Source organism: Thalassophryne amazonica, chromosome 1, assembly GCF_902500255.1.
Source record: "Thalassophryne amazonica chromosome 1, fThaAma1.1, whole genome shotgun sequence".
Taxonomy (NCBI): Eukaryota; Metazoa; Chordata; class Actinopteri; order Batrachoidiformes; family Batrachoididae; genus Thalassophryne; species Thalassophryne amazonica.
Window position 1 is genome coordinate 38014678 of NC_047103.1, and position 24106 is coordinate 38038783.

The 24106-nt window shown below is 38.5% G+C and overlaps 1 protein-coding gene across 2 annotated transcripts in view; it reads right to left on the minus strand.

The window, feature by feature from the left end:
• dnajb6b (DnaJ heat shock protein family (Hsp40) member B6b) overlaps positions 1 to 24106 on the minus strand; it is an 87880-nt gene that overhangs the window by 31229 nt on the left and 32545 nt on the right. Inside the window, exons 6-8 of one of the 2 annotated variants that reach the window (XM_034168212.1) lie at positions 23155 to 23289; positions 22904 to 23057; positions 22745 to 22815 (exon numbers count right to left, since the gene is read on the minus strand). In XM_034168212.1, the coding sequence (XP_034024103.1) occupies positions 22745 to 22815; positions 22904 to 23057; positions 23155 to 23289 (360 nt within the window). Of the gene's footprint in view, positions 1 to 22485; positions 22816 to 22903; positions 23058 to 23154; positions 23290 to 24106 lie in introns of those variants that run through there. The other variant, XM_034168221.1, reaches the window with a different exon arrangement.

The window sequence follows — 24106 nt, forward strand, 5'->3', positions numbered from 1 at the left end:
ACGGATTTTAATAAATGTACCCTTAGTAAAAAGAAGTTTATTCAAGTGTACTATGAGTATACATGTTTTACTAAAATTGAGGAAGTATACTTGAAGGTGACTTTTTAGAAGCTATATTTTATATACTTAAGAATAGTGTAGTGAAGTATACTTGGCTTATACTGAAAAGTATAAACAAAAGTCTAAGTCTAAGTACAACTTACACTTGTACTTTAATACTAAAACTTATACTTTAGTATACTTTTTACGTCTTTCTGCCACAAAGTACTAACACTTATTATGCACTTGGAGCAAGATATACTAACCCTTAGCAAAAAGTAGTATACTTAAAGTTCATTTTGTTAAGTATGCTTCAGTATAAGTATAGCAAGTATACTACAGACCGTGTACTATTAGTATACTAGAAAATACACAAATTTAATACTTTTTCGGACTAAATTGGAACATTTCAAGTTTATAAAAGTATATTTTAAAGTTGGTTTTAAGTTTGCAAAAGTACACTTTAAAGTATACAACAAGTACACTCATCTATATACTATCAATGTACTTGGTATATCTCTCTCCTATGCTTAAAGTATACCACAAGTGCACTTATTGTTATTTTTAGTTTATTATTGTATACTTAAAGTATACTGTTATACAGAGCATATCTCACCCATATTGGCCTCTCTTCATTGGCTTCCTGTTAATTCTAGAATAGAATTTTAAATTCTTCTTCTTACTTATAAGGTTTTGAATAATCAGGTCCCATCTTATCTTAGGGACCTCATAGTACCATATCACCCCAATAGAGCGCTTCGCTCTCAGACTGCAGGCTTACTTGTAGTTCCTAGGGTTTGTAAGAGTAGAATGGGAGGCAGAGCCTTCAGCTTTCAGGCTCCTCTCCTCTGGAACCAGCTCCCAATTCAGATCAGGGAGACAGACACCCTCTCTACTTTTAAGATTAGGCTTAAAACTTTCCTTTTTGCTAAAGCTTATAGTTAGGGCTGGATCAGGTGACCCTGAACCATCCCTTAGTTATGCTGCTATAGACTTAGACTGCTGGGGGGTTCCCATGATGCACTGAGTGTTTCTTTCTCTTTTTGCTCTGTATGCACCACTCTGCATTTAATCATTAGTGATTGATCTCTGCTCCCCTCCACAGCATGTCTTTTTCCTGGTTCTCTCCCTCAGCCCCAACCAGTCCCAGCAGAAGACTGCCCCTCCCTGAGCCTGGTTCTGCTGGAGGTTTCTTCCTGTTAAAAGGGAGTTTTTCCTTCTCACTGTCGCCAAGTGCTTGCTCACAGGGGGTCGTTTTGACCGTTGGGGTTTTTCCATAATTATTGTGTGCCTTACAATATAAAGCGCCTTGGGGCAACTGTTTGTTGTGATTTGGCGCTATATAAATAAAATTGATTGATTGATACACATTGGTTATTTCACTATTTTACTTTTTATACTTTAATTGTGCTTGGCATATTACTTGTAGCTTACTATTTACACTATATACTGAAAATATACTCCTTAAAGTATTCTTAGTTTACTCATACTGTATGTACACGAGTGTTATTGTTGTTGAAACAGATGATGCTATGTACATAACACCATTACCAAACCCTTATAAAAGGGTAATGGTTTCAACAAGAACACATTTTGTTTTGATCATGTCAGGCCAGACAGCATTAACAGTTTCAGTTTTTTTAACAACATATAGGAAAGTACTTTGTACATCAATTTGTGAATCTTTACATACAGGCCTGTCTGATTTACTAAGTACCTCAACTAAAACACAACATAGTTTGCCACATGAACAAAAAGCAGGGATTTGATGTGAACATGTTTGTTTAAAAATGACCAAGTCATTAATTCAACAAAATGTACCATCTTTCAAGCATGCAGCACTATTTTTATTTTATTATTTATTTCTGGTTCCAAAGGTCTGCACTTTTCTTTTACCTTTTTTGACAAGGAAGGACTTTAGTTCTCAGTTGAAGACGCTATGTTTACATTTTTTACAAATAAGGTACCATTATGTTTACATTTTACATGCACTTTTTCCTTTAATTTTCTCCACAAAGGAAGGACTTGATTTCATAGGTCTTTGTTTTTGAAATGTTTCAAAATATATCAAACTTGTTTTCAACATTCTGTCTTGTGATTTTTTAAATGCATCACACTCTTGTGTACAGCAGCCAATCTGCTCTGTGTAAGCCTGATCCCGTCAGATCTCAGAAGCTAAGCAGAGCAGGATCTGGTTAGTATTTGGATGGGAGACCTCTTTGGACCACCAGCGACTGTGTGTTTCTCAAGTAAAATAGTGAAATAACCAATGTGTATAACAGTATACTTTAAGTATACGATAATAAACTAAAATAGGTACTCAAAGTATACAACTAGTACAATGGCAGTATATCGATAAGTGCACTTGTGGTATACTTTAAGCATAGGAGAGGGATATATCAAGTACATTGATAAGTGTACGTGTGGTATACTTCAAGCATACAAGAGGGATATACCAAGTACAGTACGTAGTGTTCAGAATAATAGTAGTGCTATGTGACTAAAAAGATTAATCCAGGTTTTGAGTATATTTCTTATTGTTACATGGGAAACAAGGTACCAGTAGATTCAGTAGATTCTCACAAATCCAACAAAACCAAGCATTCATGATATGCACACTCTTAAGGCTATGAAATTGGGCTATTAGTAAAAAAAAAAAAAAAGTAGAAAAGGGGGTGTTCACAATAATAGTAGCATCTGCTGTTGACGCTACAAACCCAAAACTATTATGTTCAAACTGCTTTTTTAGTAATCCTGTGAATCACTAAACTAGTATTTAGTTGTATAACCACAGTTTTTCATCATTTCTTCACATCTGCGAGGCATTAATTTTGTTGGTTTGGAACCAAGATTTTGCTCATTTACTAGTGTGCTTGGGGTTATTGTCTTGTCCCATTTCAAGGGCATGTCCTCTTCAGCATAAGGCAACATGACCTTTTCAAGTATTTTGACATATCCAAACTGATCCATGACACCTGGTATGCGATATATAGGCCCAACACCATAGTAGGAGAAACATGCCCATATCATGATGCTTGCACCACCATGCTTCACTGTCTTCACTGTGAACTGTGGCTTGAATTCAGAGTTTGGGGGTCGTCTCACAAACTGTCTACGGCCCTTGGACCCAAAAAGAACAATTTTACTCTCATCAGTCCACAAAATATTCCTCCATTTCTCTTTAGGCCAGTTGATGTGTTCTTTGGCAAATTGTAACCTCTTCTGCACATGTCGTTTATTTAACAGAGGGATTTTGCGGGGGATTCTTGCAAATAAATTAGCTTCACACAGGCGTCTTCTAACTGTTTCAGCACTTACAGGTAACTCCAGACTGTCTTTGATCATCCTGGAGCTGATCAATGGGTGCGCCTTTGCCATTCTGGTTATTCTTCTATCCATTTTGATGGTTGTTGTCGGTTTTCTTCCACGCATCTCTGGTTTTTTTTTGTTTTTTTTTTGTCCATTTTAAAGCATTGGAGATCATTGTAGATGAACAGCCTATAATTTTTTTGCACCTGCGTATAAGCTTTCCCCTCTCCAATCAACTTTTTAATCAAACTACGCTGTTCTTCTGAACAATGTCTTGAACGTCCCATTTTCCTCAGGCTTTCAAAGAGAAAAGCATGTTCAACAGGTGCTGGCTTCATCCTTAAATAGGGGACACCTGATTCACACCTGTTTGTTCCACAAAACTGATGAACTCACTGACTGAATGCCACACTACTATTATTGTGAACACCCCCTTTTCTACTTTATTTACCTCCGCCAAGGAGGTTATGTTTTTGGTCGCGTTTGTTTGTTTGTCTGTCTGTCAGCAGGATAACTCAAAAAGGTTTGAACGGATTTTGATGAAATTTTGTGGAGTGGTTGGAAATGACAAGAGGAACAAATGATTAAATTTTAGTGGTGATCCAGATCACGATCCGGATCCCGATGCTAACGCGTTAGCATGTCTATTGCATTTTCAATGTTAAAAGTTAGCATTAAGCAGTTGTCATCACGTTCGGGTGCATTTGTTTTCAAATTGTAATATTTCTTAAATTTATTTTTGTTGAAATTTTGTGGAGTGGTTGGAAATGACAAGAGGAACAAGTGATTAAATTTTAGTGGTGATCCGGATCATGACCGGATCCCGATGCTAACGTGTTAGCATGTCTGTGGCATTTTCAATGTTAAAAGTTAGCATTAAGCAGTTGCAGGTGTCATCACGTTCGGGTGCATTTGTTTTTAAATTGTAATATTTCTTAAATTTATTTTTGTTTATATATTAATAATCTAATGATTATTATATACAATTTTAGAGAAAGAGACAAAAAGAAATAGATCACTGTGCCAAGGAGGGAATCTCTTTAGGGTCAGTGACCCTATGGCCTTGTTTAGAGAAGTGTTTCATAAATGTTAAAAAATTCATATATTTGAATAATAAATTGAATTTTGTCTCTTATTTGTTTTTGTCTATAAGCACATGCAATATCAATATCAGTGCTCAGATGACAGTAGCTTCTGGGAAAGGTGCAAGTTGCAATAAACTGTGATGCCAAGCACTAACGATACATGCTATCCAGTCACAGCAGATGAAACTTTTTTTTTACTACTGAGCAAACATCATTGTTAGGCTTTTTTAGGTTCAATGATTCCACGGCGTGTAGATGTTATGGCGTCAGTGACCCCATGGCCTTGGCGGAGGTTTGCACTCTCTGAGTGCTTCTAGTTTACTAATAGCCCAATTTCATAGCCTTAAGAGTGTGCATATCATGAATGCTTGGTCTTGTTGGATTTGTGAGAATCTACTGAATCTACTGGTACCTTGTTTCCCATGTAACAATAAGAAATATACTCAAAACCTGGATTAATCTTTTTAGTCACATAGCACTACTATTATTCTGAACACTACTGCACATTGATAGTATATAGATGAGTGTACTTGTTGTATATTTTAAAGTGTACTTTTGTAAACTTAAAACGAACTTTAAAATGTACTTTTATAAACTTGAAATGTTCCAATTTAGTCCGAATAAGTATTAAATTTGTGTACTTTCTCGTATACTAACAGTACACGGACTGTAGTATACTTGCTATAGTTAGACTGAAATATACTTAATAAAATGAACTTTAAGTATACTACTTTTTGCTAAGGGTAGGCTTGTTTTAAAGCCCTTTGCAAGCTCTTTCCAATGAACCTATGCATGAACCATCCCTGGTTCTCAAGACCAGGTACCTAAGTGGCTCTACTCTATTATTTTACTCTTCCTTTTTAGATATTTAGATATACCTTTGAATACTGGCATAGTTCCACCTTAGAATTGGAATATAATATATAAGATATACCTTACTGAATTTTCATTTCTGGGTGAAAAAAAAAACAAACTTATGTGAAATGCAGAAATTTGGGGAAATTATGACAAACTGTGCTGCTTTTCTCGCTCTATTGTCACTATTTGTTAACAGATTTTAATAAATGTAGGCTTGTTTTAAAGCCCTTTAATTGCTCTTTCTAATGAACCCATACATGCCTGGGTAGAAAAAAAACATTTTATGTAAAGTGTGGAAATTTGGGGGAAAATATGCTATTGTTCATTTACTGTGATTTTTTTTTCTGTCATCATAATTCTCAGTGGATTTTTATAAATGAAGCCTTGTAAGTTGTATTCAAGCTGATTAAAAGCTCTAATGAACCCATACATGCCTGGATAAAAAAAAAATCCTTATGTATTAAAATATAAATCTGAAGTATGCCTTGTCATTGTGCTCATTTACCTTGCTGCTTTTTCCACTGTAATATTATTGCTAGTCTTTTAATGACAACAACATATAAATGATTTTTACTAACATTTTATTACAAGTAGATATAAAGCCATTCAGAATTTATGACTTTTGACCCTCAGTCAGCGTAAAAAGTACCTCCTCCATCCCCTCTAACCACACTGTTAAAATTTAAATGCAGCCTGTGACCACCATGTACATATCATATTAAACAACACTGCAAGTACACTCAACAAAAATATAAACGCAACACTTTTGGTTTTGCTCCCATTTTGTATGAGATGAACTCAAAGATCTAAAACTTTTTCCACATACACAATATCACCATTTCCCTCAAATATTGTTCACAAACCAGTCTAAATCTGTGATAGTGAGCACTTCTCCTTTGCTGAGATAATCCATCCACCTCACAGGTGTGCCATATCAAGATGCTGATTAGACACCATGATTAGTGCACAGGTGTGCCTTAGACTGCCCACAATAAAAGGCCACTCTGAAAGGTGCAGTTTTGTTTTATTGGGGGGGATACCAGTCAGTATCTGGTGTGACCACCATTTGCCTCATGCAGTGCAACACATCTCCTTCGCATAGAGTTGATCAGGTTGTCAATTGTGGCCTGTGGAATGTTGGTCCACTCCTCTTCAATGGCTGTGCGAAGTTGCTGGATATTGGCAAGAACTGGTACACGATGTCGTATACGCCGGTCCAGAGCATCCCAAACATGCTCAATGGGTGACATGTCCGATGAGTATGCCGGCCATGCAAGAACTGGGACATTTTCAGCTTCCAAGAATTGTGTACAGATCCTTGCAACATGGGGTCATGCATTATCCTGCTGCAACATGAGGTGATGTTCTTGGATGTATGGCACAACAATGGGCCTCAGGATCTCGTCACGGTATCTCTGTGCATTCAAAATGCCATCAATAAAATGCACCTGTGTTCTTCGTCCATAACAGACGCCTGCCCATACCATAACCCCACCGCCACCATGGGCCACTCGATCCACAACATTGACATCAGAAAACCGCTCACCCACACAACGCCACACACGCTGTCTGCCATCTGCCCTGAACAGTGTGAACCAGGATTCATGCGTGAAGAGAACACCTCTCCAATGTGCCAAACGCCAGCGAATGTGAGCATTTGCCCACTCAAGTCGGTTACGACGACGAACTGGAGTCAGGTCGAGACCCCGATGAGGACGATGAGCATGCAGATGAGCTTCCCTGAGACGGTTTCTGACAGTTTGTGCAGAAATTCTTTGGTTATGCAAACCGATTGTTTCAGCAGCTGTCCGAGTGGCTGGTCTCAGATGATCTTGGAGGTGAACATGCTGGATGTGGAGGTCCTGGGCTGGTGTGGTTACACGTGGTCTGCGGTTGTGAGGCTGGTTGGATGTACTGCCAAATTCTCTGAAACGCCTTTGGAGACGGCTTATGGTAGAGAAATGAACATTCAATACACGAGCAACAGCTCTGGTTGACATTCCTGCTGTCAGCATGCCAACTGCACGCTCCCTCAAATCTTGCGACATCTGTGGCATTGTGCTGTGTGATAAAACTGCACCTTTCAGAGTGGCCTTTTATTGTGGACAGTCTAAGGCACACCTGTGCACTAATCATGGTGTCTAATCAGCATCTTGATATGGCACACCTGTGAGGTGGGATGGATTATCTCAGCAAAGGAGAAGTGCTCACTATCACAGATTTAGACTGGTTTGTGAACAATATTTGAGGGAAATGGTGATATTGTGTATGTGGAAAAAGTTTTAGATCTTTGAGTTCATCTCATACAAAATGGGAGCAAAACCAAAAGTGTTGCATTTATATTTTTGTTGAGTATATATATATACATAAATATATTTAAACATTTTTGTTTCCGTATTTGTATACATGCGAACGCAGCTTAATGAAAAGAACTTTTGGCGCTGAGTTATAGTCTCAGTATATTGATATTAAATTGTGACATAATGACTTTAAAATAGACATTTGTTTTACATAATTACATTAAGGCTCTTGTGCAGTTCATTTTAGTATTCGAGATTTTGTTTTTGTAGTTGGTGCAGTTGATTGTGAAGCACTGGCTGCCTTTTTTCCCCTCATTTCGCTTCTGTTTAACTGGCTCAAGGCGCTCTGTCCACCCTTAGTAATGGCCGCCGTGCAGCACGCCACTAGTCACATGATGTCCATTCCAGGTCTCTATTTCCATGGTTTGATCTACGGACTTCTAATCACACCAAAGTTATATTGGTGAGTAAACAACCGTATTTTATGTCAGAAATGAGGTCCAGGTTAAAAGCAGCATTTCTCCTTTAATTCAGGTTGTCATGTCTGTCTGTTAGCTGTGTAAGAGTGCAAACATTATTAGTGCAGCAGATAACCGAAACAATCCTTCAAATGGTGATACAAGAATCAAATTCATCACAAATACAGCTGGAGCAAATTAATGGAGCAAATTTAACTTTTGACCCCTGTACAAAGTGAAACCGACCTTTGTCACCATTCTTATCACTTATCATGTTTCCATCCCCCGACTTGTCTAAAGAAAACTGGCAATAAAACTGATTATTTACAGGTTTTATCAGGTTTTAGAGATTTGCTTTCAGTTTGAGTTTGAGGAAGATAATTTTAGAAATTTTTGTTCTTTTTGTTTTTTGTATTTAAAATGGCATAAACAAATTAAAATATGTGAAATTCGAAGTGTTCCAATACTTTTGGAGGGCACAGTATCCTAACCTTATGATGAGTGCAAAATGAATGTGGTATTATTACTGTTTTGTTTAAGAATGTTTAATTTTCACTGTTGCTGCACTTTGTGTCAAATCATAGTCATATTGTATATCATATTGATATGAAAATTCAATAAGGTATAACTTCTATTATACATTCCAAATACAAGGTGGAACCTAAATATCTTTAAAGAAAGAAAGAAAGAGAGAGAGTAGAGCCACTTAGGTGCCTGGTCTTGAGAACCAGGGGTGGTCGGTTGAAAAGCTTTTTTATTCCATGGGAACTCTCCCTACCCACCTAAGCAGCTCAAGAATATGGACAGCATGTATATAAGTGACATTTACATGACAATTTATATGACAACATTGAAATACGATAATTTAGCCATATTGTACAGCCCCACTGTCAACTAGCTGAAAACTTTGAATATTAATTTACATCTATATTAAAAAAAAAAAGGCTTAAAGTGGCAGGGGGTTAAGAGGGCTGTAATTGGGGGGGTCAGCTGAAAAGCAAAACAAGAAAAATGCTTAAAAAGGTGGGGAGTATGGGGGGCAGAGCCCCTCCAAAAGCTGAAAAACAAAATAAGGAAAATGCTTAAAAAGGTGGGGGGTCTGGGGGGCGGAGCTGAAGCATTTACTCAAAATAAAGTCTGAAGGACCAAAATGACATGGTGAGATGCTGACGAGCTTCGCTCATGTCCACGATATATGCATATTGCTTTTCTCAAAGTGACCTGTTTCCTCAGAGAATATACCATTAATTAAAACTGCCCGAGGTAAAACTCTTGAGCTAGTTACAAGCATCTGGAACTAATTATTGATACAGAGCTTTTTTTTTTTTAAGTTTGTCTTAAATATTTGATCTCTGAATTAAGGGTGAAGCGCAGGTTGTTTTGTACTGAATTATGGTGATGTTGTGTGTATGTGTGCTTCAACCAGTTGTCCACAGTCCTTGACTCCGGTGTACCATTGTGCTCTGAGGTTCATCACTGGTTGCAGCCATCTCACCCACCACTGTGAGTTGTATGCTACTGCTGGAATGCCTTCTTTGAATATAAGGTGATATACACACTGGATGACTCGGGATTACAAGGCTGTTGGGTTATTTTCATTTATGTAATTTTCTTGGAGATCTGAAAGCCGCTATGCTGTACACTCCAATGAAATGTTGTGCTTTCGTGTACCTTGTGTTTGGACTAAAACAGGAAAGAAGGCTTTTAGTTTTTCTGCTCCCTCTACTTGGATTGCCCTCCAAACTGAACTGCAACTGTCATCATTGATTGCTCTGAGCGCATTCCGATCTATTTTACTAAATCGAGAATGGAAATCTTTTGCAGTGTCTGTTTTGAACATTTTTAACATATATTGATACTGAGTTGGAAATGATTGTGTTTTAGTTGCTTATATTTTATTTTAAATTATTTTGATGTTTCTTTTATCTCCTATGACGTGTGCTGCTGCCTTTCTTGGCCAGGTCGCCCTTGTAAAGAGGTTTTGATCTCAGTGGGCTTTTATCTGCCTAAATAAAGGTTTAATAATAAATAATACGAAGTCTGATCTTTAGTACTTTCTGTAGATTTTCTACTGGATTCAAGTCATGTGACTGGTAGCACCACTCTAGCAGCTTTGTTTTCATTCTCTGAATCCAACTGAGAGTTTCCTTGGCTGCATGTTTGGGATCACTGTCTTGCTGAAATGTCCATTCTCATTTCATCTTCATCATCCTGGTAGAAGGTAGCAGATTTTTATGAATGTCTCTATACGTTTCCATCCATCCCTTCTTCAGTTATATGAAGTTTGCTAGTGTTGCTGAAAAACAGCCCCACACCATGATGTTCCCACTTCTAAATTTACCGTTGGCATGGTGTTTTGGGGATGATGTGCAGTGCCATTTGACCTTGAAACATGGTGGGTATTATGACATCCAAAGTTTTGATCTCCTCTGACCAGACCAGACTACAACCCCTGGCAAAAATTATGGAATCACCGGCCTCGGAGGATGTTCATTCAGTTGTTTAATTTTGTAGAAAAAAGCAGATCACAGACATGACAAAACTAAAGTCATTTCAAATGGCAACTTTCTGGCTTTAAGAAACACTATAAGAAATCAGGAAAAAAAAAATTGTGGCAGTCAGTAACGGTTACTTTTTTAGACCAAGCAGAGGAAAAAAATATGGACTCACTCATTTCTGAGGAAAAAATTATGGAATCATGAAAAACAAAAGAACGCTCCAACACATCACTAGTATTTTGTTGCACCACCTCTGGCTTTTATAACAGCTTGCAGTCTCTGAGGCATGGACTTAATGAGTGACAAACAGTACTCTTCATCAATCTGGCTCCAACTTTCTCTGATTGCTGTTTCCAGATCAGCTTTGCAGGTTGGAGCCTTGTCATGGACCATTTTCTTCAACTTCCACCAAAGATTTTCAATTGGATTAAGATCCGGACTATTTGCAGGCCACAACATTGACCCTATGTGTCTTTTTGCAAGGAATGTTTTCACAGTTTTTGCTCTATGGCAAGATGCATTATCATCTTGAAAAATTATTTCATCATCCCCAAACATCTTTTCAATTGATGGGATAAGAAAAGTGTCCAAAATATCAATGTAAACTTGTGCATTTATTGATGATGTAATGACAGCCATCTCCCCAGTGCCTTTACCTGACATGCAGCACCATATCATCAATGACTGTGGAAATTTACATGTTCTCTTCAGGCAGTCATCTTTATAAATCTCATTGGAACGGCACCAAACAAAAGTTCCAGCATCATCACCTTGCCCAATGCAGATTCGAGATTCATCACTGAATATGACTTTCATCCAGTCATCCACAGTCCACGACTGCTTTTCTTGAGCCCATTGTAACCTTGTTTTTTTCTGTTTAGGTGTTAATGATGGCTTTGGGTTAGCTTTTCTGTATGTAAATCCCATTTCCTTTAGGCGGTTTCTTACAGTTCGGTCACAGACGTTGACTCCAGTTTCCTCCCATTCGTTTCTCATTTGTTTTGTTGTGCATTTTCGATTTTTGAGACATATTGCTTTAAGTTTTCTGTCTTGACGCTTTGATGTCTTCCTTGGTCTACCAGTATGTTTGCCTTTAACAACCTTCCCAGTTGTTTGTATTTGGTCCAGAGTTTAGACACAGCTGACTGTGAACACCCAACATCTTTTGCAACATTGCGTGATGATTTACCCTCTTTTAAGAGTTTGATAATCCTCTCCTTTGTTTCAACTGACATCTCTCGTGTTGGAGCCATGATTCATCTCAGTCCACTTGGTGCAACAGCTCTCCAACGTGTGATCACTCTTTTTTAGATGCAGACTAACGAGCAGATCTGATTTGATGCAGGTGTTAGTTTTGGGGATGAAAATTTACAGGGTGATTCCATAATTTATTCCTCAGAATTGAGTCCACATTTTTTTCCCTCTGCTTGGTCTAAAAAAAAGTAACCGTTACTGACTGCCACAATTTATTTTCTTGATTTCTTATAGTGTTTCTTAAAGCCAGAAAGTTGCCATTTGAAATGACTTTAGTTTTGTGTCATGTCTGTGATCTGCTTTTTTTTTCTACAAAATTAAACAACTGAATGAACATCCTCCGAGGCCAAGTGATTCCGTAATTTTTGCCAGGGGTTGTATATTCTCCAAGAATTTCATAAGCTTGTCTACATGTTGTGCAGCAAACATTAAACAAGCTTCAACATGCTTTTTCTTCAGCAATGGAGTCTTGTGTGGTGAGTGTGCATACAGGCCATGGTGGTTGAGTGCATTACTTATAATTTTCTTTGAAACAATTGTTCAGTTGCTCTCCACAAGTGGTCCTTGGCTCTTGGACAACTCTTTTGATAATTCTTTTCACTGCTCTGTCAGAAATCTTGAAAGGAGCACCTGGTCATGGCCAGTTTATGGTGAAATGATGTTCTCTCCACTTACGGATTATGACCCCAACAGTGCTCACTGGAACTTTGAGAAGTTTAGAAATCCTTCTGTAATCAATGCCATCAGTATATTTTGCAACAATAAGCTTGCAAAGGTCTTGAGAGAGGGCTTTGCTTTCACCCCAATTTATTTCTTGGGTGACAACTTTTTATAGGCCAACAGTTGAGACTGAACCAGCTGATATTAATCGGCACTGACAAGGGGCAGGATTGCTTTCTAATTAGTTATAGATTTCATCTGGTGTCTTGGTTTCTCTATATGTGTAGATTATTTGGGCTGTTACTGACATCTGGTGAAAATTTCATGTCAACAGCACCTTTAGAAATATATTTACTGAGAAAAACTGACGTTAAATAATTACTTTACCCACTACACACACACACACACACACACACACACACACACACACACACACACACACACACACACACACACACACACACACACACACACACACACACACACACACACGTGTAGTACATACCCCAAACCAAGAACTATATGTACCTACATGGTTCTCATTCCTGGTTAATGTAATATAGAGCCAGGCCCACAAAGAAAGATGGACATGGCAATTATTTGGACTTTTGTCTCGGCACTCCACCACAGTGGATTTGAAATTAAATGAAACAACCAAGATGTGCTTGTGTAGACTTTTAGCATTAATTCCAAAGAGTTAAAGATATTACGGTAACGATTTAGGAATAACAGCTATTTTTAATACACTGTTTGCAGTAACTGGACAAAATAGATTCATTGTGTTAACAAGAACCCTTAACACTTACAGGCAGTTTCTTTAGACCTATGGATGGACACATGAACATTGCCAAGTGAACTGAATATAACTTGAGCTTCATTTAGATAAAAAGAACAAAGCCCAAAATAGGACCTAGATTATGGAAATCTATAACTTACCCATTTTTAGCTGAGTGGACTGGGACAATGTAGATAAAGTGTCTCATTCATTCAACAGAATTAGCTGAACTTTTCATCCCATTTAACTATCCGCTAAAATCATCGAGGTACAAATGGCATGGTAAAGCTAACTGCGCAAGGAATACAGTGAAGGAACCCACCAAGATATCCATGACTATTCCAAAGGAGTTATAAACTTCTGTGTCTGTATGGAGAAACTGTCAGCCCAGTCCACGTTTTTTTTTTTTTCGTGCTCCTGAGTCAAATTTTCGTGACAGGTTTTTTTTTTAATTCACTGTTCCTAACCCTACTCCTACCCCCGACCCTAACCTTAACCATAACCTAATCGTACTCTTTCCCCCCACCTTAACCATAAACCCCCCCACGCTTCACGTTTAACTTCGTGCAGCCATCACGGAATGAATTAGAATTAAATCATGCTGCCGGGATGAAAATGAGGCGCTTTTTGTCACAATATCACGAACCAACAGATTTAATGTATATTTTGTGCTGCTGAATCATGACTTGCCATGAGGTTGAAACTCTGCATAGCATTGCTTGTTTCTGTTACACCTCCACTCACAGCTCTGTGTGATTTTCCTATTAGAAAAAAAAATATTTTTATCAAATCTAGGCTCGAGTCTCCCATGTGCCTTCTGGCAAACGAGCTGAAATTTCATGTCATCCTTTGACAATCCTTCTCTACTCCACACCACCATGAAGCTGTAGAACTGCTTAAAACTTCAGTGATCTGCTATTTCAGATCACTTTCCTGTTATTTTTGAATTTATTGCTCCTCCATCTGCTAGTAAGCCACTTGTTCCTGTCTCTCGCCGCCGTTTGGTCACCTCCTCGACAGCGAGGGACTTTGCTGCTGCCTTCATGGACTCTCAGTTTTATGCCATGAATGGACTGGTTTCTCCATTACTCCCAGATAACATCCTCTCTTCTTTCCACTCTACATGCACAGTAATTTTGGACTCTGTTGCACCGATGAGCTGCAAATCCAGGAAATCAAAATCCGACCCCTGGTTAAATGCCACGACCCGTGCCCTCAGGCAACGCTGCAGACGGGCGGAGAGAAAATGGAAAAAGGACAAACTACCGGTGTTGCTGGGTTTTCTGAGGGACAGTCTGACTATCAGAAGGCTGTGAAGGAGGCAAAAGCACAATATCTGTCTCATATTATTTCGAGCAGTTGTCATCGTCCCAGTGTGTTATTTCAGACTATAAACTCAGTTGTAAATCCACACACCTCTGTTTTGTTGGACGCTACAACGACAACCTGTGAGGAGTTTCTTCAGTTTTTTATTGATAAGGTTTCATCAGTCAGACAGAACGCTGATCAGAGCTGTAATGTTGAGTTGTCTGCTCCTCGTGCACATTCTGCTGTGCTCGAACAGTTTGAGCCCATTTCTTTTGCATCTCTCGCTGATGTTGTAAAACACATAAAATCTACAAGTTGTCCTTTTGATGTTGTTCCAGCTAAGGTGCTGAAGGAGGTTTTTAATACTGTTGGGGCGGGTCTCCTAACTTTTATCAATGCTTGTCTTAGATCAGGGTCTGTTCCAGCTGCTTTTAAACATGCTGTGGTTCGACCTCTTCTTAAAAAACCTCACCTGGACTCATCAGTTTTATCCAATGAGACCTGTGTCTCATTTGCCATTTCTATCTAAGGTTTTAGAAAAGGTTGTCTTTTTACAGTTACAATCATTTTTAGAAGACCATCTCATCCTTGAAAAATTCCAGTCTGGGTTTAGATCGCGACACAGCACTTTTAAAAGTTCATAATGATATTACTCTGTCAGTGGATGCAGGGAATCCTGCTGTGCTGGTTCTGTTGGACCTCACAGCAGCCTTTGATACTGTGGATCACACAGTACTTGTTTCCCGGTTGGAACATTTTATTGGCGTTCATGGTACTGCACTTAAGTGGTTTAGATCATATTTGGCTGAAAGGAGCTTTTCTGTCATGATTGGGGACCTTTCCTCATCAACTGCTCCTCTGTGCTGTGGAGTGCCGCAGGGATCTGTCCTTGGGCCGATTCTATTTTCTTTGTACATTCTGCCATTGGGGTCAATTATAACCCAGCACAATCTGTCCTTTCATTGTTATGCAAATGATCTGCAAATCTATCTGCCTGTGAGAACTAATGGGAGTGATGCTTTGTCATCATTATTTAATTGTATTCGTGATGTAAAGCAGTGGCTGTCCCAAAACTTCCTTTACCTGAATGATGGTAAAACTGAGATCATGGTGTTTGAGCGCACTGGCATACCAAATGTGGTAACACCAAATTTTGGTGCTTTGGCTAACTATGTAAAACCAGCTGTCAAGAATTTGGGAGTGATATTTGACAGCTGTTTGAGGTTCGATCAACAGATAAATTCTGTTGTCAAAGCTAGTTTTTTCCAACTTCGCCTTTTGGCTAAAATAAAGCACTTTCTCAGTAGACGTGATCTTGAGACGGCCATTCATGCTTTCATCAGCTCCAGACTTGATTATTGTAATGCACTTTATTCGGGCATTAATCAGTCGTCTCTTGCACGTCTCCAGTTGGTGCAGAATGCTGCTGCTCGTCTTTTGACAAACACTTTTAGACGTGAGCATATTACGCCCATCCTGTACTTACTCCACTGGCTTCCAGTTCGCTTTAGAATTGATTTTAAAATTTTAATGTTTGTTTTTAAAGCTATTTATGGCCTTGCACCTCCCTAGTTGTCTGAAATTTTAACTTTGCGCACCTACAGTAGGACATTAAGGGCGTCTGGCCAGCTTTACTTAGATGTTACAAGGTCAAAATATAAACGCTGGGGTGATCATGCTTTTGCAGTAGCTGGCCCCAGACTGTGGAATGAGCTACCTCTTGAGTTACGTACTATTCCTGACCTAGCACTTTTTAAATCTAAGTTAAATACTTATTTATTTAAACTGGCTTTTAACACTTAGTGGGGAGGTGACATGTTCTGTTATTTTTATGTTCTTTTTTTATGTGTTTTAAAATTTTATGTGTTTTATTTTTGTAAATTTGTGTTTTTAATGTTAAGCACTTTGGACACCAGTCGGTGCTGTAAAGCGCTTTATAAATAAATGTTGATTGATTCAGTGTGTGTGTGTGTATAGCCAATGTCTGTCTCAAAAACTGGTTGTAGAAGTGATTCTGTTATCAACAATCCTTAGTGTTTGTCAGTTATTTATTTATGGGCCATGAAAGTGGAGGGACTGTATACACAAACAGCAGTGATTCCTAAATGGTAATGTTTTTGTTAAACCACTTGAATTAAAGCTAAAAATCCACACAAGCACATCACAACTATTTCAGATTGTGGTGTACGGAGCGGGTTGGGAATGTCACTGTCCAAATACAATGGGCCTGGCTGTACAGTGTCTTCACTCAGCAGCGGTGAGAAAGCAAATGAAAATTAAGAGAAACATGATGAGGCTTGTTCTTCTCGGTAAAACACACCCACTGGCTGACATCACACACCTTGTACAAAATGAAACAGATTTGTGTGCGGGGCTGTGGCGCGGGTTCAATGCCACAACTTCATTCAGCTAAAGGCCTCGCCTTTTGCTCTTTACTTTCCTGCTGACTTGTCTCTCACAAAACACGCAGACAGGCTTGTGTAAATAAACTGGCCGCCGGCACATTCCACAGGAGCTGTTCTCTCTACACAGTAACCCTCTCAGGCAGCTACACATCTTTATCTGTGCATGTCAGCGTGATCAACATCCAAGTTTCAACACAAAACATACCAGCGTATGGATTCTGACAGTTTATATTTTGACAGACGTCTCTGAAATTAAGATCACTGCTGATGTCAGCTGATCAATCAAGCCTTCGAGTCCCATCTGACTGGTTATGAACCTGCAGGATCTGAATGAAGACTTATTTGAAAAGGTGTGTGCGGTGCTATCAGCACTTACAACACAAGCCATCAAACAATCCAGAAAAGCGAAGGGAGGGGTTGAGATATGAAAGAAAAAACAACATGAGGAATCACGGAAAAGGGCGTAGTTTCATTCTTACCTTGTCTGTCAAGGTGCAGAAATGTTTCCACCCATTTGCACTTCAATCTGGATCTTAAAGGGTAACCTTGACATTTTTCAACGTCTGCTCTGTTTTGTGACATTTTGGCGTAATCGCTTCACTTTGGACAAAAACAAAATTAACTGGTGTATTATTGATTTAGAATGCAAATACCACTACAGGCTAATTAATGTACTGGCATGGGAACAAGCTAAAAACACTCTCAGTAAACCAATTCTTGTTGCCACTGAACAGGTGAAAATGTCAGAAGTGCCTCAGAGCACAGAAGACTCTACAGAAGTAAACGTGCACATGTTTATCTCACTGAATTTAAAACTTTATAAAAGACACCTGCTTATACAGTGAACCACTTACACATATTAACCAGCCGTCCTCCCCGTGCTGCTCGCCTCTGACGATGAGGGTCTGTGTCTTACAGAATGAGACCGTCATCGGCGGTCAGCGGTAGCAAAGCTAACATTTTCATTTGTGAATTAACTTTTCAACTAACTGTGAAAACCATTACCAGACCATATAGTTTCCAGTAAATTTGGTTCTGTCAACTATACATGAGCTAGCTTTTTTTTTTATTATTATTTTTATTATTATTAAAACAGTCAAATATATTTGAACCTCAGCTGTCATACATTTGTTCCTGTTGGAGCTCATACACAAATCTAATAAGCAGTGTTTGTAATTTATTAATATTATTTATTCACTTAATACTTTCTGTACTGTGAACAAGCTATTTTGAATGGAAAGTGTTTAAATTTCATTTATGTATATTTGTCAACGGCTCTTAGCATGCAAATGTTATTCAGGTTTCACAGTTTACTGAGTGTTTACGCGTACACAGGCAACTTTTCACTTAGTGGATTGGCAATTATCAAAGCTAACTTTAGGCTAGCTCTCTTACACACACACACACACACTTTAGCGTGTGGCACCTTTAAAAAAAAAAAAAATTTTTTTAAAGGCACTTTCTTGCAAAAACTGGATACTTCCAGCCTGTAAATGTATTTATAATTAATATTTCAGTTTGTGCGATCTATATTATGGTACATTTATCAATGAAGTAAACTGTCTGTGGCATTTGACAAATGACTAGGCCAGACTTCCACATTTTTGTGGCAGTGCATGTGCAGCCTGGTAAACCAGACCCAAATTAGTCTAGCTGTGCCAGCCTTGTGCATGTGGGCAATTGAAGGGGGCTGTACTTTGTCACTTTTTGACCTGCCCCACCTGCACATCACTAGTAGTCGGTGATTTCACGTTTCTTTGCATATACTGTGCTAAACATACACACTCTACCAAATGTGTCTAATGATTTGTTCCCCTGGTTAGTGGCAACAAGAAGCAGTTTACTGTGTTTTGTCCTGTCTACTAACAATTAGCCTGTGACAGTGATTGCATTCTAAATCCATACTCTGCTGATTAAATTTGTGTTTGCCCCAAGTAAAGAGATGACTCCCAAAACATCTACAAATACACTGTACATTAAATTTCCCTTTAACTCTTGTCTCATGAAACTATTTTTTAAGAAAGAGCACATCTGCTGCACTGGAGATTGACAATGAATCAGCTACACCGAAAAAGTTCCCATTAGTAGGTTAAAAAAAATTATGCAAAAGCCATGTGATGGGTTGTGAGTGCACATGAGAAGCAGCGGCTGTGGGTTCTTTAATGCAGTTGTGTGAAGCAGTTTGGATTGGGCACAAGCGCACGCCTCAAACATCCACAAACGTGATGCAACAGTAAGCCACTCAAGCTAATAAAATTAATCACACAGACAATATGTGAGTAACCTTTTCACGATGTCAGACTTTACATTTATTGAACAAATGTCACTTTTTTGTCTTTTGGAGTCTTTACAAACAATGTAGAATCCCCTTTGTGTGTGACGCTATATAGCACATTAATGATTGGAGACCCTGACACGGTGAAACTGTAAAGAAGTCAGCAGTCATGCAGAAAAAATTAAACATACTGCACTAATCCAAATACACAAACAAATGCAAAAGTAAGAAAAGTGATCATTGTTATAATCAATTTATTAATGACCGACAGGATGCCAATCATATTACACACGCATGGACATGGTAACAGCTAACAGGTTAGCACGGTGAATTTCAAGTTAAAGATATCAGGGTGAAGTGGTTAAGCTTTATCATTCACTTGTTAAATATGTCAAATGAAAGAGCAAAAACAACATGCGCAAGTCAGATGTACAGCATCATGTTTTCCTGCTAACAGACAATTTCCACCCCAAATGAAAAATAGTCATACAGTATTGTGAAAATGTTTCAGACATGTCACTAAAACTTTAAAAATCCCCTAATTTAGAATAACAAAATATAAAAACTGCTAAACATCTAATACAGTTGTGCTGAACATTTATCATCACGCCTAAATTTAAATTAAATATAGGATTTTAAATTATGTTCAGAAATAGATGCAAATGAATCACTTTTTAAACAAAAAGTTACTGAACAACAAAAACATTTCAATTTTGTCAAACAAAATGTATAGTCAATACAATTATTAGCGCCCGTTGACAAATTTGCCAAGTCATTTTCACAGCCAGTTTTCTTTTAGACAAATCGAAGGATGGATTTTTTTTTTTTTTTTTTTTTTTTTTTTTAAAGAAATTTCAGCTCCAGTTTGCCAGAAGGCACATGGGAGACTTGAGCCTGGATTTTGATTGATTTTCTTGTATTAAAATCCTTCCCTGTAAAACTGGTGAAGCATAAGAAAAATTGCACTTGAGAGACCCCAATCACAACCAGACCCTAAAACTTTCAGAGTTGTAACGGGTGGCTAGTGGCCTCCCTCACTAGTCTTGTTCTTACAGCTGCCAAGTGTTTGAGAACTGCCTACTCCAGATAAATTTCACACCTGCTGGAACCCCCCCCCCCCCCCCCCCCCAATTCTTAAATGAAAGTTGCTTAAATGCCAAATTAAGTTTATTTTGTGACCCAAACAAAGTTTACCTGTACTGTTTGAATTTCTTAACCACTGATGTGACTGAAGGCCAAGACATTCTTTGACTTGGAAATGTTCATTTATTCAAGAAAACTGGCTGTACTGGTTTTGATTTACTGTAAATTCCTCAAAGTGTGCCAATAACGTCACATATTTTGTGTGAATTACCTTTGTCATTATTCAATAACTGGACATTTTATTAAAAATTATGATTTTACCAAATTGGTTAATTTGCAACATTTCTGAAGAAATTTTAAATTCTCCATTTAAAATTTAGGGGAGCAAGAATTTTAAAGATCAACATTCTTGTTATCTGATGATTACTGTGTGACGCACTGGGTACTAAAAAGAAACTGGTTTTGTTGTGAAATGAAAAGTAGTCTCAAATTTTACTTAAAGTTAGCAGTTTTTCCTTATTTTTCCAGAAGTTTTAGGCCTAAAACATTTCACAGTATTGTGTATATATGCAGTGAGGAAAATAAGTATTTGAACACCCTGCGATTTTGCAAGTTCTCCCACTTAGAAATCATGGAGGGGTCTGAAATTTTCATCTTAGGTGCATGTCCACTGTGAGAGACATAATCTAAAAAAAAAAACAAATCCGGAAATCACAATGTATGATTTTTTAATAATTTATTTGTATGTTACTGCTGCAAATAAGTATTTGAACACCTACCAACCAGCAAGAATTCTGTCTTTCACAGACCTGTTAATTTTTCTTTAAGAAGCCCTCTTATTCTGTACTCTTTACCTGTATTAATTGCACCTATTTGAACTTGTTACCTGTATAAAAGACACCTGTTCACACACTCAATCAATCACACTCCAACCTGTCCACCATAGCCAAGACCAAAGAGCTGTCTAAGGATACCAGGGACAAAACTGTAGACCTGCACAAGGCTGGGATGGACTACAGGACAACAGGCAAGCAGCTTGGTAGAAGACAACGGTTATGATTATTTATTAGAAAGTGGAAGAAACAAGATGACTGTCAATCTCCCTCGGTCTGGGATTCCATGCAAGATCTCACTTTGTGGGGTAAGGATGATTCTGAGAAAGTTCAGAACTACACAGGAGGACCTGGTCAATGACCTGAAGAGAGCTGGGACCACAGTCAAAAAGATTACATTAGTAACACATGATGCTGTCATGATTTAAAATCCTGCAGGGCAGCAAGTTCCCCTGCTCAAGCCAGCACATGTCCAGGCCCGTTTGAAGTTCACCAGTGACCATCTGGATGATCCAGAGGAGGCATGGGAGAAGGTCATGTGGTCAGATGAGACCAGAATAGAGCTTTTTGGAATCAACTCCACTTACCATGTTTCGAGGATGAGAACAACCCCAAGAAAACCATCCCAACCGTGAAGCAGGGGGGTGGAAACATCATACTCTGGGGGTGCTCTTCTGCAAAGGGGACAGGACGACTGCACCGTATTGAAGGGAGGATGGATGGGGTCATGTATGGTGCAAACAACCTCCTTCCCTCAGTAAGAGCATTGAAGATGGCTCATGGCTGGGTCTTCCAGCATGACAATGACCCCAAACACAGGCAGGGCAACTAAGGAGGGGCTCCGTAAGAAGCATTTCAAGGTCCTGGAGTGGCCAGTCTCCAGACCTGAACTCAATAGAAAATCTTTGGAGGGAGCTGAAACTCCACACCTGAAAGATTTGGAGAAGATCTATATGGAGGAGTGGACCAAAATCCCTGTTGCAGTGTGTGAAAACTACAGGAAATGTTTGACCTCTGTAATCGCAAACAAAGGCTACTGTACCAAATATTAACATTGATTTTCACAGATGTTCAAATACTTATTTGCAGCAGTAACATACAAATAAATTATATATATATATATATATATATATATATATATATATATATATATATATATATATAAAATAAAAAAAAAAATCATACATTGTGATGTCCAGATTTTTTTTTTTTTTAGATTATGTCTCTTACAGTGGACATGCACCTAAGATGAAAATTTCAGACCCCTCCATGGTTTCTAAGTGGGAGAACTTGCAAAATCGCAGGGTGTTCAAATACTTATTTTCCTCGCTGTATGTATCTCCATCCAGGTTTAGTGCATATGGCAGAGGTCAAAGGTACAATTCAGTTATTGTAGTAAACAAAAACATATTGCAGGAAGAAAAAAAAAATAACTGAATAAATACAAATGTACAAATACTGTGCTGCAGAATGAGATTCAGGAGGACAGCGTAATGCTAGTATCAAACTAAACCACTGGGTGAGTCTCTTTTCCAGGAGTGAAAACTGTGTTGTCACGTGTCGAGATAGTTACTTGTTATCCAGTCTTAGGAGCTGCTCCTTACCATTAACTGTGAGAGATTTTAACTGACCGTCCTCCTCCACTTCCACCCGCTCTTGGCCATTCTCCACAATCCTGCCATCAACACAAAACACACGCAAGGTTGCTTAGATATGATGAAGCTAGAGAGCTGTGAAAAGTTCTCAGTTTGATATTTACGTACCGTTTTGTGGTGATTTTCCTGCCGTTGACAATCTTGGTTGAGGTCGACACTGATCTGAAGTTACCCATTCCTCCTCCCCCACCACCGCCGCCAAAAGATGAAGAGGAGAAGGTAGTGAATCCACTTCCACCCATGTTTCCAAATGAGTGAAAACCTGTGATAAATATTAAATTCATGAATGACAAATACTGCACCCCCTGTATTATTTTAGTAATTATTATTTCACTAAGCTATTTTTAGGATGTACACACCTGAATCAAACCCTGAAAAGCCAGACCCAAAGCCTGGGAAGCCCCCAAAACCAAAGACAGAACCTCCGGTCCTGCTTCGGCTTGCTCCCCTATGACGACTGTGTCCGCCAAAGAAGTCATCAAAAGGGTCATCAGCTGTGGATCAAATCACACTTCAGTCACGTAACATTTAACAATGACCAGCTCATTGTTGGTTAGTTCAAAGCTACTGCTGAATTCCACAGGATTTAAATAACTGATTTCAGTACAACATTTGGTAATGTGGGAAGTAATCATGTCAAAATGCCCACCAGTGGCATTCTTGCTAAAGCTGTGCAGACATGTCGCTAAATGCACACTGCCCATCTGGGTCACCGCAGCAGGATAAATCTGTCTCTGGTACAGTTTACTGAAAGAAAACTTTCTCAACTTGAATACATGAGCTAATGGCGAGCAGACTTTGCTTGTTCAGACTAACAAAATGCAAAGAGTTTGTATGAACAGGCTGAGAAACAGCTTTATTTAATTTATAAAAGCATGTAACACCAAAATATGCAAAAGAAGCTTCTCAGTGTTACTTCTTCACCAGAGTGCTGTTCAGTAGAGGACAAATAAATTCATAAAGATGACTGCCTGAAGAGAACATGTAAATTTCCACAGTCATTGGTGATATGGGGCTGCATGTCAGGTAAAGGCACTGGGGAGATGGCTGTCATTACATCATCAATAAATGCACAAGTTTACGTTGATATTTTGGACACTTTTCTTATCCCATCAATTGAAAGGATGTTTGGGGATGATGAAATCATTTTTCAAGATGATAATGCATCTTGCCATAGAGCAAAAAAAGTGAAAACATTCCTTGCAAAAAGACAGTCAGATTGATTCCATATTTTTTTCCCTCTGCTTGGTCTAAAAAAGTAACCGTTACTGACTGCCACAATTTTTTTTTTCCTGATTTCTTATATTTCTT